We start from the raw sequence: 16,293 nt of genomic DNA, 5'->3' as shown, positions 1-16,293 counted from the left end.
AAGACCTCAAATAGTGCGTCTTCGATCAGTCCGGAATGACTAGTCCAATTTGTAAAATTTTCAAGTAAACTAATTGACAAAATAATACGAAAATCTTCGTTTAGTCCGGTTTCAAACAGTCCGGGATATGTGTTATAATGTTGCAATCATATTTAAGTATAGTTTATTGTTTTTTTTTGAATTTACATTAAAATGTGTAAAATACAGAAATATTTGTATGCTAAAAATAGAAGCAAATTTATCTCATTTAGCTTTTTTCCCCCCAAGATGAATCGATGCGTGAAGCGAGGGAGCAGGAAAAGCGAGATCGTTTTGAATTTGTGAATCCGAGCACGAACGGACATTTCCGAAACGGTCAATCTTAGTCGAGGGGTGGCTTTTACAACAATTTAGATTTAGGGTGAAATTTGAAATCTGAAAAAAAAACATTGATTTCATAATAAAATAATTGAAATTGTAATGTATAATAACAATCTGAAAATGTGTTCTTAACATAATTAACATTGTATTAGCGAGTTTAAATTTTCAGTAGCCCAGAGAACTAATTAATAATTCAATATTATTGACATAATCAGGTTTACGAAATTTCGAGCGGCAAATTGAAATTGCGAATTAAGGCGACTAATTAGCAGGAGTAGTTCGAACTCCGGGACGTTCCCTTCCTCAAATTAGGCGGATTTGATACACCAAATTCGCCCTTTGATAAGGATGTTTAAGTCTTATGTCACAGGAATCAAACGGCTCAAAAAAAGATGAATAACAAGTTAATACATTGCGATTTAATTAAATCCTGGCAAATAAATGCGACGCGTTCGTATATAATTGCGTTACGTTATTGAGCAAATAGCAAATATTATTTTATGCCTGATAACGAAATGGTATCCAAATTATTGCAAGTGAAGAGGAGGAAATAATATTAATAAATCTATGCAAATTTCATGAACACAAATTCGGATCGTTTTGGTGGCAGCAAATTGATTACAAAATAAAACGAAATTTGCATTCTGTAACTTTTAAATTGGACGAAGCGCATACGCACTAAAACCTGATTATTTGCGACTTTGGTGAGTTTAGTTACAAGAAAATTTTATTGCATCCAGTATTTTTTGCACGTTTTCTTTATATAATGTTATTGTAGGTTGTATAATCAAAAGGTCCGTTCCAAGAATCACCGACTAAAGAAATATTGTTGCTCATAAATATAAACTAAAGTTACCTAAAAAGTTTTCGCTTTATTTGCAATAAGTATTTTTTTTTGTAGCTATTCCATAGTTAAATTTCTTTTATAATTAGGATAAATAATTTATGAAATATACAACAGTTTCAATATTAAGTTTACAAATTATAAGATACTAATTTTTTAAATGATAAGAATAATTTATGAAATTTTACAGTTGTGAGAAATCTCGAAGAAATAAAGTTAAGTGTTTATGAAAATTCGTTGAACAGTGGTGAACGTGCCAAAATTGAGTTTCTGCAGGTTAAGTTCTAGATTTGGTTATTATTAAGACCGGCGGCAGGTAGAGTACCGTTCAGATTTGTACAAAACCGTTTCAAAGAAACCGTAACTCAGGGGCAAGCACAATAAATCCTTTATATACCGCATCTAATTTTCCTACTGTTTCCATCAAGTATTTTTACAAATGTCATAAAATACTTTTTTTTACCTAAAAATATATAAATTTAACGTACCAAGATAACTTGGGATTTTAATTTTTTCATGAACTTATAAGTCCGGGAATACTCGTGTATCATGAAAATATCCTGTTTATAAATTTAAACACCAAATACATTTTGAATATGTAAATTAAATAACTAAAGTAACTATAGTAGTCACAGAGACTAACCAATATTCTTATAATAAATTAGTGAAATTACTGTTTACAATAATCTATATTCATAATAAAGTGAAATTCAGCAATAATTATTTTTTAGGTTTTTTTTGGCTAATTTTTCCACTATTTTCCATCAAATATAGACATTTAACGTACATTTATTATTTTTATCGTATATTTTTTGTAACATTAAACAAATATTTATATTTATTTATTTGTTCATTTCAACCAAGAATTATTTTGTATGGATTTATATATTCAGAGAAATAAAACTAAAGAACTTTTAAGTTTCTTCGGTTAATTTTCCTTCTGTTTTCCATCAAGACTTTTTTACAAATGCCATAAAATTCTTGACTTTATTTACCTCTAGAAAAGAACTTATTCTAATATCTTCTATATATCTATTGTTATTAAAAAAATAAACTTTATATAAAATACATTTTTTAAGATATTTTAAACTTTTAAATTCATGTTATATTTATATAAATTGCAGTAAGAAAGTATTCAGTTTCTGTATATAATTTTTCCAAGTTTTAAATATTTCTTTTATTATGCAAAGAAGTTTCAATTTCTATATTGAGTTTACTAACTAATTATAGAAAACTAATATAGATAACTAAAGTTTTTTGCTTAGACTCTAAATTTTATAGTCATAATTTATTAAACTTTCTGTTTATAGCAGTTTCAATATATTCCATATTTTAAACTAAAGGGTGTCCAAAAATTAACGCAAGATTTTAATTTTCCGCCATTTGTGCAGTAATGTGTCAAATTGTTTTTTTTAGATTGCCAACACTTTACTGCACAAATGGCGGCACATTCAAATTTTTCGTTAATTTTGGGACACCCTTTAGTATCTTTTTTAATTTTATGCAATTTCTATAAATATAATACAAACTGCAGTAAGAAAGTACAGGTATCCCCCGACTTACGAACTGGTTTTGTTCCAAAGGGATATTCGTAAGTCGGGGGAATTTAAATAAAAATAAAAATATACTTATCTTACCACACTTTGTCATAGTTTTTTATTTTTTATATTCTGTATTACTGAGTGCATACATTTGAAAAAATATATTAAAATAAACAAAATACTTACAAATACTTTTCGATGTAGACATCACAATTATTTAATAAAAAATGACAAAAGAAACAAATGCAATAAATCAGATAGTACATCTTCCAAATATATTATATTTTATTAAATAAATCATCAATTTTTGTTGTAACAATTAGAGCTTTTAGAATTTTGTTCGTAAATCCGGGAGTTCGTAAGTCGGGGGATACCGGAATTAAGTTTCTGTATATATTTTTCCCAGTTTTAAATGTTTCTTTTGCTATGCAAAGAAGTTGCATTATTTTTATTTCATATATAATAATTTCAAGTACAATTAATAATAAATTATATTTATGTGTGAAAAATATACAAAGTGCTAAAAATAAGTACAATTATTATTGTTTATTTTACTTTTTTCAAAATATTTTTGTATAATATAATTTTTTACATTTATAGAAACAATTATCAATAAAGTAGAGTAATTCCTTGCTTAAAGATGCTTCGACAAGTAAAAGACACTAAAGTATTAAAAGATATTTTTTTCGCTATTTAAAAAAGTTGCAAATGTATATATATACTATTCCATTAATAAAGTTCAGTAATACCTCGCTTAGTGCGGCTTCGATTAGTGCGTATTCGCTATAGTAAGGTTTGAAAATTTCAAAACAAACTAAATTTTAAGTGACAAAATAATTCATGTTGATTAGTTTTTACCTATGGTAAAGTCCGCGATTTGTCCAGTTTGAAACAGTCCGGGATATTCACTTTCTTTGAATATTTTTTCTTAATTTTCAATTTTTCTATTTACAAAAAATTTATTACTTCAAAGACATAAAATTCTAAGAACATTTTTTAATCTGTCTTTTTCTTTATGTTAAAACTAAAACATTCCCAATAATTTTGTTTATTTTAATAAAAACAGTCACAAAATATTCATATTTGTCTGGCAATAAATGTATATTCGAAGAAATGAAACTTCCGTGAAAAAAAGCAATTATATTAAAGCTGGAATTGAAAGGGAAATATCATTTAATGAGGAGGGAGTTTCTTGAGAACCGTTGCTCGCAATCGTCCTGTTTTCTCCTTTGTACAGGTAGAAAAATACTCATAAAGCGTCGCTAATTAATTGGTTTAGCAATTTCTTATTGGTCCCAAGTATTAATAAAATTCAATTGAAACCTACAAAAATGATGAAAATTGTATGATTATTATACATAAAATATGAGCATTTATAGAGATTCACGAATCGATATTGATTTTCGGAGTTTAATAGTTGCTATGGTGATGATCTTCTTTTGCCCGGTTTACTAGGAAACCGCTACCAAACATAATAGCGGCTTCCATCACTTCACGTTTCTAGGAAATAAACGAGTTTATGCAATTTAATTGGGTTCGAGTGAATGCAACTTCTATGGTTTTAGCGAGTTGAAGTGAAGCGAGCGAAAAAAAAAGAGGAAACCTTGGGTTTCCTAGCAATTGATAATTTTTATCAACTGTGAAAATTGGAGTCTCGATAAAGCGCTGTTTTTTTTATATACATATTACTCGTTCATTCGTCGAACGCGGTTCGCGTGGCTAACAATTGATATATTCGTCGGTATTAACATAAATAATCACAAGTTCAGAACACGAATGGAAGGAAAAAGTGTAATACTAAGCAAAAGTTATATGAGCTGCGGTGTTGTGTAACGTACTGTAATCGAAATGGAATAATTTTCATTGAAGATGATTAACGAAGAGACGAACGTGAGGCAAGTGGTTAGGGTGAAGTCGCATGTCGACGGCGAAGAAGATGACTTCGGTAAACAAGCCAATTGCATAAAGACCAATGTCGAGAGTTTCGAGTCGCGTCGGCAATCCTTGAAGAGGGAAGATTCAGAAACTTATGATGTAACTGAGAAGGTAACACGATACAAAAATAACAATTTATATAAACATCACATAATTAAAATGTACAATTTCTTGTAATTATTGCATTCAAAAGTAAATGTTAAAATAAATTGTGTTAATTAGGTTTTTGCTTTATGTACATAGAATTCAGTATTTTCATTGGAACATTCGGTTCGTCGGGCAATGTCAGATAAATTATGTAATAAGCAGAGCAAAGAGCCGCGTTAATACGTAGTATTTGCATGGGGCTATGAATAGCACGGTTAATTGTTAATCATATGAATTTTGAGTGTTCGTTTCGATGAAGCGCAACGATTGATTTAAAGCAAATCACACTGATCAATAGGAACGGTCTGTTTATTAATTTTCGAACCTATTGCTCTGTCCATCATCAATAACGCAATTAGCTGCATTCCATTGAGTCATATAAATTTGAACAAATTTGTTGTCAATTAGTTCGTTTTTATTTACTTTGAAAATTTTGATTACTTCTAAACATCTACAAATTTAGGAGAGTTTAAATAAATTTCAATGTGTATTAAAAATTGTGATTAATTGTAATAAATATAAGAGATTTCATTTTTATTGGTATCGAAACATTGATTATTTGAATAATTTAAATAGCCGCAATAAATTGAATAAAATTAATTGTAAACAACATTTCTTTACAATTTATATTATTTTATATTGAAACATTAATTATGTATAAAAAAAATCAATATTATAATTAACTGCATTGAATTGAATGACATCAATTTAAACAAATTTCATTTGCATTGAAAAAGTTCATGATTTTCAATTTTTATTGAAAATATTATCAATATTATAATTGAACAAAATTTCAAATATTTAAAATGCGGAATAATTATAAAATCAATTAAAAAATTACAGGTAAAATTTATTTTTAATTAAATATGGTTTATTTCTATTGAATATTAATGAATTTTAAAGAATCTGCAAATTGAAGGGACTTTAAAAAATAGAAATTTTAATGATGTTTATATAAAGTGTTATTTTTTTTTTGGTCGTTGTCTTTGGAATGGAGAGTTAATGGATTGGAAACGTGTAGGTTATGCTGCTTGGTGATTCTGGTGTTGGAAAGACCTGTCTTCTGGTAAGGTTCAGAGATGGACTCTTCCTCTCTGGTAATTTTATCTCGACTGTTGGAATTGATTTTCGGGTAAGATAATTTTATTTATGAAATGCTACGTTTGGAAATTTGCATATTTTTTTTTTAGTATGAATTATTTTCTTTTGAATTTTTAATAACACATTTTATTATTTTTGCAATTGTTCAAAACTTTTATAGGTTTTGAAAGGAAAGTAATAGAATAAACTAAAAGTTGGATTTTTAATCTTAGCATATTTTGTTATATTGGGTGAAGTAAAAAGTTCTTAGCGTTTTGTCCCATACATCGAGCTTCTTCGTGAGACCAGCCTGGCAAATCTTCAGTTTCTAGTGTTCGCATGCCGGTTTAACTCGACGATTTCCATGATTTTATCAACATTTTCGACAATTGGTCTACTAGAAATGTCTCATCTTCGACGTCCATATTACTAGAACGGAAGCTTTGGAACCAACGCTTTATTGTTGCATTCGATACTGTATTGGGTCCATAAAAAACACACAAAAAATGACAGCCTGCTCCGCTTTTATCCTTGGTAGTAGTGGTACAGAAGAATGTATCGAATTTTCTTTGTATTTACCTCCATTTTGGAACGGTCTAACATACAACTGGATTCACTAAACACAAAACTGTCTAAGAACTTTTTTAAAGCGTTATGTCGCCTTTACGTCGTGAGATATGGCTCACTAAAGCCAAATATTTGAAAATTGGTCAATAATATGATTTAATTGAAAAGAGAGAATGATTTTACAGTCTCTAAAACAATGATTTTCATAGTTTAACTTTAGGTTCAAGGGTGCCATGAAACAAAAATTTTCAAAATACTGTTTTAAAATGAATAATACAAACATTAATCAAAAACTTAATGTAATTAATGTTCACTTAAAGCAGTTCATAGTAAATTTGCTACTTCATATATTTCAATTATAATGGTTTTGTTTACTCTTTGATAAAAAAAAATCTATACATATAGTGAGAATGAATGGTTTTATAAATTATTTATTTGTTATACGCTAATTACAATTTTCCAAATAGGAAAAAGTTGATCTCAAATATTGTATAAGTTATATCCATCATTAAAGTTATAGCATTGAATGTAGATTGCCCAAAATAAATTAATTGAATTATAAATATTGCAACACACAACTAAATAATTTCAAAAAAATGAAGATTTCCTTTTTCATATAATAATAATTATCTATACATTATGAAATATGTGTTTGTATATACTTGTGTAGTTCATTTTACTTTCCAATTATTTGATTTATAATCATTCGAATGGTTTAGACTCTAAACCTATTGAATTATCTTAACTTTAGTCGCGGCACACTTTTAACGATTTCAAAATTTGACGGCACACAAAATAAAAAGATAAGTTTAAAAGTTGTTTACTTACCTATAATGTACTGTGCATTATAATTTTTACTATATACATTTCTAAAATTTGGTAGCACACTTTAAGAATTTGGCGGCACACAAAAGTGCAGTGACATAGTGGTTGAGAATAACTGCTTTAGAGCATCATACAAATATAAATACTGTGGAACCTCGTTTAACGAGCTATATGAATTATAAGAAAAATGACTCACATAACGAGTGACGAAATTTTGGAATGGATTAAACTCGTTACTTGTACTTGTACTTGTACTGAAATTTATATAATTTTGATATACAATTTTTTTATGCACGTCTTACTAAGTAAAGTTTGGTGTAAGAAACATTCATGTTTTAATAGTTTATTAAAAAAAAGTTGAGTGCGGTTTATTGTGCGTATCCTCTTTCATGTGTAATAGTTGCAAATTGGGTTGCATAAATAATACACGATTAAAAAAAGCATAGAGAAAACACAGCCTTTTTGTTAATTAATTGTGACCCTTTTTAGATCTTTAAAAAAGGTTTGATGAAATATATTTTAGGATTTACTTCAAAGGTGTTCAAACATGGCAAAACTTTCATGATTTACTGATTACATGATTTCATTTTATTTACCCTGCAGTTTCAAATTTAGCTAATCTTCCTTTTTGTAGAGGAGAGGAAACATAGAGACCACGCGTGAGTCGTGGTACTGTGGGATTCTTACCACACTAAAACCTCTCCTCTTCTTTGTCAGCATACAGGACTGTACTACTCTGCGATGCTGATTGTCTTTGCCTGTTTGGCACTTCCGTTGGAAAATGTTAGTGCTGGCCTCCACTACCTCCACCTGCTGCTACAATCTCCCAGCTTTCTGCACTCTTCAGCATTTTCCCAATTCTGCCACGTCTGCTATTGTCCTCCTCACAGTACCAGCACCTTTCGTCTTCCTTCTTTGCGAAAAGCGTCCATGACCAGACCCAGACAGCGCCTGGCTCAAGTGAAATGTTGTTTCAACGTTCTTTCTGCTTATTCAAGGCTCTATTTCTGGGATTAGACGTCGAGTCCAGGCTGATCTAAGATATCACATATATAAGTCATAAACTCATGTTTGCTTTTATTTCACGGATCTGCTTTATTTCGTTTTTTAATTCAATAGCTCGGCCAACAATACTTCCTTTTGATAAAAAAAAAACATCAATCCTGCATTCAATCGACATGGAATTACTACATAATCTCATTGACAACACTACAATCACATTTTCAGCCACACTTCAACTGATAATTATTTTAACCTTATATACAATACTGTTTCTGTTTTTAAATAAAATTGTAACCTTCATTCATGCCGAAAGAGCTAAGGCTTGCAGGGGCATTCAATTCAATTCAACATACCAATGTAACCATTCTCACTGAAATAAAAAACTTTCTTTTGATAACCAACAAACAGCAGTGTAGAAAAGAATAACTTCGTGATCAGAGTTCATGTTTTTGCATAGTTCTTTCAACAAATTATTATTGAGAGCACTAGATTTTATATAATTGACAAGTGACACCAAAGAGTCGAGCACTTCTTGTAAAGGCTTTGAGTCTTAGTATCATGGGCAAATCGGTGAATCATGCAATGTTAACCCTTTGCTTGAAGTGCAAGCTCTTTAACTTTTGAATGAAAGCCCGATCCTAGCATAACTGGTGCTTCACATATGTTTTTTTTCAATGTAAGTCATGAAAAGAATGAAACATCCGTTCCATTACGTCTTTCATTAAGTTTTTATTGCTCTACAAAACAGAAACTCTTCTTAGATGTCCTCCTAGTGAATATATATATTTAAAAAATGAGTATTTCGGAACATGAACTAAGATCGCTGAACACGCAAGTTGAAAGGAAAAGACAGGAGATGGCTTTATTTCAGATAAAAAAATTTGTTCCATCACGTCTTGTCATAGAAAATCTTCGAATTATAGTTGAATTTTCCAAAATAATTTTGGTTCAAAAAAATACATATTTCCTATTTTGTTTTAGAAACTTTGGTGAATTTCTGCAATTTTGTTAATTTTACTTATGTGGATATTTAAACAAGTATGATTTTAAAAATATCAAAATAAACTAACTTTTAATTGAGAAAAAAAATGTAAGTATCCTCTTTCATGTGTAACAATTGCAAATTGGGTTGCATGAATTAAAGACGATTGAAGAAGCACAGAAAATACTCAGTTTTGATAAACCACAAAAAAATCATTTAAAACGTTGTAAAGTATTCGAATTTTGCAAAATTAATCTGGTTTTGAGTAAAAAATACACATTTCCTATTTTGTTTTGGAAACTATGGTGTATTGGCGCACTCTAATATATATTTTTATTGTTGGATTTTGTATGGAACAAGTATGATTTTGATTGTAAAAAAATATGTTTTTTGTTTCGTTTTAGAAACTTTCTATTTTACCCCTTTTTGTACATACTTTCACAATACGATGAACTTTGTTACAAGCCTTTTGTACGCGCATTTTTCGTGTGATATTACTTTTTTTTGGTGAAATATGAACGTCACGTCCGGTTGGACAAAATAATAATGACGGAATTCCTCTGGACCGGTCAAAGTTGGAATGCTTCTAATATTGTCTTCGTCCAGGCAAAACGCCCAGTAATATCTTGTAATATCCCCCTCGAGTATAATTAAAGACCGGTGATGGAGTTCCGTGTCAACTAATGCACAATAACCGGAGCACACCTGGACTATAGGCCTGAGCGTAAATCGAGAGATGCATTAATCATGGATCGACAAAAGAGTACGTATTGGGTTTCGAGGCTTCGCATCATCATTGGAAACTCGCGCGAATTCCCTTAATTAAAGACCACGAAAATCGATACTCGAAATCAATAGTTACATGTAAACCATGTAAATCGCACAACAGGCCTTTGTTGCTTTACGTAAATTGTTTGAAACCGCGGTGATTTGTTGGACAGAAAATAAGGAATTAATCATGACTTTGCTTCTTACGTCTTTGTACTGGAACGGCTTTAAACTAAATATAAATTGCCTCGCATTGAGCAATCCATCTTCGGAACTATTGACTGCTGTGACATGTTCTTAAGGATTCCCATTTCCGTTTAATTTCAATTTAAAACTTGTTCTGCGCTGTCGTTTGATTAAGCCAAATTCGATGGGAAACGCAAACAGAATGGATTTGATGCCTTGACCCAAATACGTTAATGGAAGATCAAAATAGGATTGATAAATTATTTATTGTGCAAAATGCGAAATTAGAAAATTTCCCGTATTTGGTAGATTTTCGAGCGAAATATTTAATAATTCTGCGAACTGAACACGAAAATACATTCCAGGAAAATAAATGTTTTATCAAAAATGTATGATTTAGTTTTTCCCTGAATCTGCAGAAAAATATCGACTTCAAAGCAATGCAATGTAAAGGTTGCAAACGATTTGTTTGGTTGAAATCAGTGAAGCGATTCACAATCAAAACTTAAAATAAAAACTTGTTACGTAAATTGGAGTATTCGTCGCTTGAAAGAATTCAGCTTTACAAATAGTTATAAAAACAATAATATAACATGAAAGTAAATATTTGTTGATTTAGTTTAGATTTTTTTACTCATATTTGTCCTGGCTTCATATAAAAAAATGTTACATGTCCAATATTAATCAATTAAAAAAGTTTTATTTTCATGTTTCAACCTTTCTATGTTGTTTTTTTTCATCAAAGGCTTTTGTGTTCGTTTGATGAATAAACAATAAACATTTCAGGCATCTCCCGGCGCATCCACCAGAGTTACAATATGCTTTGCTCAAATTGGAGTACAGCAATACCTCGCATAGAGCGGGTTTGAACAGTCCGGTTTGCACATTTCTAAATGTTAATTGAATTATCGTTGTTTAAAATCTATTTTTGTACAGTTTGATTTAGTTTCTCGATTAGTCCTGTTTCAAATAGTGCGGATTGGAATACTCGTACTATGCGAGTTATTTTATATATTAATTGCAAGATTTATAATTTGTGTTTACTTTTTAGAATAAAGTCGTGAACGTGGATCAGACTAGGGTAAAGCTGCAGATTTGGGACACGGCTGGACAAGAGAGATTCAGGAGCGTCACTCACGCGTATTACAGGGACGCGCACGGTAACTGAAACTCAACTGAATTACTTAAAGTTTTGCTAAAACGAGCATTTGCAGCGTTATTACTGCTTTACGATGTCACCAATAAAACGAGCTTCGACAATATCAGGGCTTGGCTGGGCGAGATTCGCGAGTACGCACAAGACGACGTCGTCATCATGCTTCTAGGTAATGAAAAAAAAAACAGTTTTTAACATAACTTTAATTACGTTTATTTTAGGTAATAAGGCGGATGCTGGAGTCGAGAGGGCGGTGAGGCGAGAAGAAGGCGAAAGATTGGCCAGGGAATATAACGTGGCGTTCATGGAAACATCAGCGAAGAGTGGCCAAAACGTCGATCTCGCTTTCCTCGCAATAGCAAGGTAATTTCCTAACTTATTAAGAAAAAAAAGACTGCATTTTCTAAAGCTTGAATGCACTTATATAATCTACTTTAACCAATTTAAATTCAATTAAACTTTTGTTCGAATCAAGTGTCCTCTAGCGACTAGCCTCCCTTCAACATTTTCAATCCAAGTTTGAAACTACTCCGAAACGCGCCCAATTCAAACCCTTAATGACAACAATCATGAATAAACTGTAATTGTTTTATTTAGCAATCTTGATGTTATGGCAAATTTGCATTCTGCGTTACTAAAATCACGTTGATAATTGCATGAGCTTTAGAAGAAAAACAAAGCGAAGAGGAAATATGTAAAGTGTAAACTAATATTTTCCAAACGTATTTAAATGAAATTTGATTAATGAGTAATTTGATTTTTTTCAAATAACTGCGAGTTTCGTTCAGGAATCAAGTTACTTGAATGCGGAAAGCCCTTTCGAAAAGGAACTTTTAATTAATTGCGAAAGTTCGTCCGGAACGAGTTTGACGTTTCGTAACGTAATTAGTAGTTTCATGTGAGAGTAATAAGTTTTTCTTTTCTCTATTTTTCTTTCTTCTTCTGTTGTTGTAGAGAACTGAAGTACAGACAGAGCGGCCAAAAGGATGAGAACCGCTTCAATGTGCAGGAGTACATCCACGAGAAGCTTACGCAACACGACAGCAAACCGCAGCAATGTCCTCCGTGCAACACCTGAACAATAAACTGATTATCTGCAGAACACCAAATAAAAATACACATTTTTTCGATGGATCTACATTACAAAATGATTTTCTTCGAATTTGGGTCTGAAATACTAAATTGTTATACATATATACATACATTTTAGGGAACTTATATATCTACAAATAAAAATATATTGAGGTAAATAGTTGATAAGCTATTGGGGATACACAGGCTGATATAAAGTGATATATTTAAAGAAAACTTGATAAAAAACAATATTTTTTTGCGACTTTTCTCGAATAATGTTACAAAGTTTTCTTTAAGTATTTGACTTGTTCAATCATCCTTGGGATACAGCACGCATTATCGACTGACTAATATATTATAGAAATAGGAATAAAATTGATTTGCTTTTTACAGAAATTTCAATAATTAAGAACTACAATCAACGAAAAAAAAAAAATAATATATGTAACAATAATATATCCAAATTAAAACAATTTATATTTAATTCAGTTATATAATTTGAGTAATTTCTTGTTAATGGAAAAACTCTCGGGGTTTTCAGGTAGTATCCTAAATTGTATCTTCAATATTTAGCATTAAGTTTGTAGTAGTGATAAATCAGATGCAGGTGTTTCGCTTTAAATGTGATATACAAATAATCTTGTTTGTTCGCTTCCAATGGAAATGGTGAGTTTCCCATTGTTCTGGAGCAAATGTTCAGTATATATGATTATAAGCGTAGACGATTGATGTGCCATGTAGAAACTCAACAAGAGAATGCTTGTAGTGTTAAACCACACACAAACAAAATGTATTATTGTAATAAGTCAATTATGTAATCAGACGACCAAGTTGAACGCTTTTATTCCTTTTTTTTTGCAACAAAAAAAAATCTACAGTACATATGGTGTGCATATCTGGTTATATAATTATTCGAGGATCGTGTACGATGCATCATCATTAGGAAGACGGGGTTTTTATTGGATAGTCGACACATTCTACGTTGTTTCTTTCTTAATATATAGTTTATGAAATATTTTTTAACTGTTTACGAGTGTACCTTATTACATGAAAAAAACTAATAATATTCTAATTGTAGGTGTTATATGTTATTCGGTGAATATATATATATATATAAAAATAATTTAAGACAAATCTATGATTTATAAAAAAATATTATATTGATCGTTTTTATTGTTTAATCGAACAAAACAATTAGAAAAATTCAAATGCTCGAGGATTATTTAATATGTGCTTGCATCTAAAGGCTTTTTTTCAATAATTTATCATGAATTCAATTGCATTTATTCTTTGTATTCTTATCCCGCTTCTATCTGAACTAAATTAATAATCGCTGTTGTGTTTGTTTGTTAAAGTACTTTGTTGATTGGTTAAATTATTTATTGTTTTATTAAAGTAAATATGTATAATTATTGATTTTGTTATTTATAATTAAAGTTTCTTCTACTTATCCCTCCATTCTAAAACCTTTCGGACCTGCCAATGGTATTTACCATGTAAAGTGTTCTATTTTATAACTGAATACAGATTTCGTTACTAACTCTTATCATATTTGAATCTTTTCGTTATTATGGAAAATAATAGCTTCAGAGATATATTTAATTATGAGGGTCTGCATGTAACACTTCTATTGATGTGATCCAGAGGTTCCAATCATAGACGCTGAGAATGGTCACCGGGGTACAGTGGTATATCATAAACGACGATATTCATTCATTCAACGACACCAAACTAGTGAAGGATGAGATAAGTAAACTCAGCGTTAATTACCAACACCGGCTGGATATTCACCCAAACCCCCTTGCTGTGGAGCTGACTAACACAAAGAACCATCGCCGAAGATTGAAGCGTTTCAAGCCCCAATAGCTACCAAATCGTTTTTAGAATAAGCAGTTGGGTGTGCCTTCAAAGTGATTATGTTAAGATTGGTTACTGAACCAAACCCTTGACTTCTTTTGTATTTTTTGTTTTTATTGTTATCAGTCCGGTTTATTATTTTATATAAAATAGATGGTTGAAAAAAAAGAAGATATATTAGATATAATATGAAATTTTTTTATACAAAAAATAATATTTATATTATTTTGTCTAGAATGTAATGTGTAAGGTTTATGAACTTACTATACGAAAGTTATGTGTGGTTATTACACACAAAAAACATTCTCATAGCTCTATGAAATTTGTATATGCATTAAGTGGGTGTTTTGTCTAGTTTGACAAAATGTTTGTTTTTATTTATATATATGATGATGGCATATCCCCAATGCAGTTTTATGGTATTTTAAATTAAGTTTCAATGAATATATATAAACTTGCGAGATGTATAGGTTACCATATCAGCACTACCAGATTCAGATGTAGAAGACTAAAGCTGATATGAAAGTAATGAAATTGATGAAGACATTGAGTAAAAGTCAGCAAGAAAATGAAGATGATAAACGACAAAAACCATCAGATATAGAAATCTTGGTTAATGGGTATGTGGCTATGAACAACGTTGTAAACAGTATTGTATGGGATACAACTGCAGAGTGGAAATATGTTGTGTTTGTAATAATATAATTGAAAGTCGCATTAAAAAATAAGAAAATGTTTAGGTTTAGTTTGGGACACCCAAATGAAATGAATGAAACAAAATATGTTGTTAGGTTCTTGAGGAAAATATTGAAATACCAAGTGCCTTTTTGCATATATAAATTTAAGAATTGTTTAAAAAAATCAATTTTCAATATTTTTTTTTTCTAATAAATGTATTTTTTGCAATCTGAAATATGCTGGCTGAGTAAATAGTTTTCAAACAGTAACAAAATATAACACTGAGCGGAATGGTTGCTCGCTGTTCCCCAAAGCTGGATACCAAAGGTCCACACCGGTTCTAACACTGCCTAATATATTAACATTTTGTTTTCTCTTGATAGCTGTGATCTTCTCCTAATCAACCAGTATAATTTAGCGAATTTTATTCCTAGTTGCTTCCGTTTAGTTCTTATATGTTTTTTCCATGTAAGTATGCGATCTAAAATTATACCCAAGTATTTGGAATCATAAGCTTCTGGAATTACATTATTTTTAGGGTGAATGTTACTTGACTTAATTTTGTTTCATTTGTTTTAATTCGCCATTTTTTAACCATTTTTCAATTTGGTTCAAGCAGTTTTGAAGTTCTTTTGTTGCAAGTATCGGGCCTATATTTGATGCCAAATTATCTGTAGCATCAGCATCAGTTGCAACTATAGTTTTTGCAATTTTCAATATCATAAATAACAAACATGTTTATATTTTTATCTGTTAGACTTGATGATGGCATTTGCCACGACTTCCTGGTTTCTATACCTATGGAGGAAATCAGTTCAAACTTGATGGGAAAGTTCTTGTATGAGTACCATACAATATTTTATGTTTCAAAAAATTATTTCCAATATTAAAAATTTAGATTTGAAAGGGTTAAAAGAATAGACGTATACAACTTAGCTTGCATCTGCAGGTACATATAGCCAGTGAAATCAATGGTAAATACTATATATAGAAAGTAAATACAAACAAATAAATATAATAAATAGATATAAATAAATAATTTTAACTTAAAGTTTCCTAAAATTAATTTTGAAAATCCTTGTAATATTGTTTGCCTATCATACAAGAGATATACAACTTTACATCTATATTGATTAAATAATATATTTAAACAGGAATTTAATTATATTACGTATTATAACTATATTTAATTATAGATAAACAGTAGTTTAATGCAAAGACAATAATTTTAATTCATAGATAATGACTAAAGTGAAGTTAGGTGAAAAGTAAAAAAAAACGACTGTCAGTT

At 30.1% G+C, this 16,293-nt stretch overlaps 1 protein-coding gene across 4 annotated transcripts in view; it reads left to right on the top strand.

Annotated features, from left to right (window-relative positions):
* Positions 1 to 12,884, top strand: part of LOC108564728 (ras-related protein Rab-37-like) — a 28,111-nt gene extending 15,227 nt beyond the window's left edge. Inside the window, exons 2-7 of one of the 4 annotated variants that reach the window (XM_017923831.1) lie at positions 4,615 to 4,791; positions 5,849 to 5,959; positions 11,289 to 11,397; positions 11,452 to 11,562; positions 11,615 to 11,756; positions 12,348 to 12,884. In XM_017923831.1, the coding sequence (XP_017779320.1) occupies positions 4,615 to 4,791; positions 5,849 to 5,959; positions 11,289 to 11,397; positions 11,452 to 11,562; positions 11,615 to 11,756; positions 12,348 to 12,471 (774 nt within the window). In that variant the 3' untranslated portion in view covers positions 12,472 to 12,884. Of the gene's footprint in view, positions 1 to 4,425; positions 4,792 to 5,848; positions 5,960 to 11,288; positions 11,398 to 11,451; positions 11,563 to 11,614; positions 11,757 to 12,347 lie in introns of those variants that run through there. The other 3 variants (XM_017923832.1, XM_017923830.1, XM_017923829.1) reach the window with 3 other exon arrangements.
* Positions 12,885 to 16,293: the final 3,409 nt, after the last annotated feature.

This window comes from Nicrophorus vespilloides, unplaced genomic scaffold, assembly GCF_001412225.1.
Source record: "Nicrophorus vespilloides isolate i.1.1-1 unplaced genomic scaffold, Nicve_v1.0, whole genome shotgun sequence".
Lineage (NCBI taxonomy): Eukaryota > Metazoa > Arthropoda > Insecta > Coleoptera > Silphidae > Nicrophorus > Nicrophorus vespilloides.
Note: the sequence above shows the minus strand (reverse complement) of the source record. Positions and strands in the feature narration are given on the sequence as shown.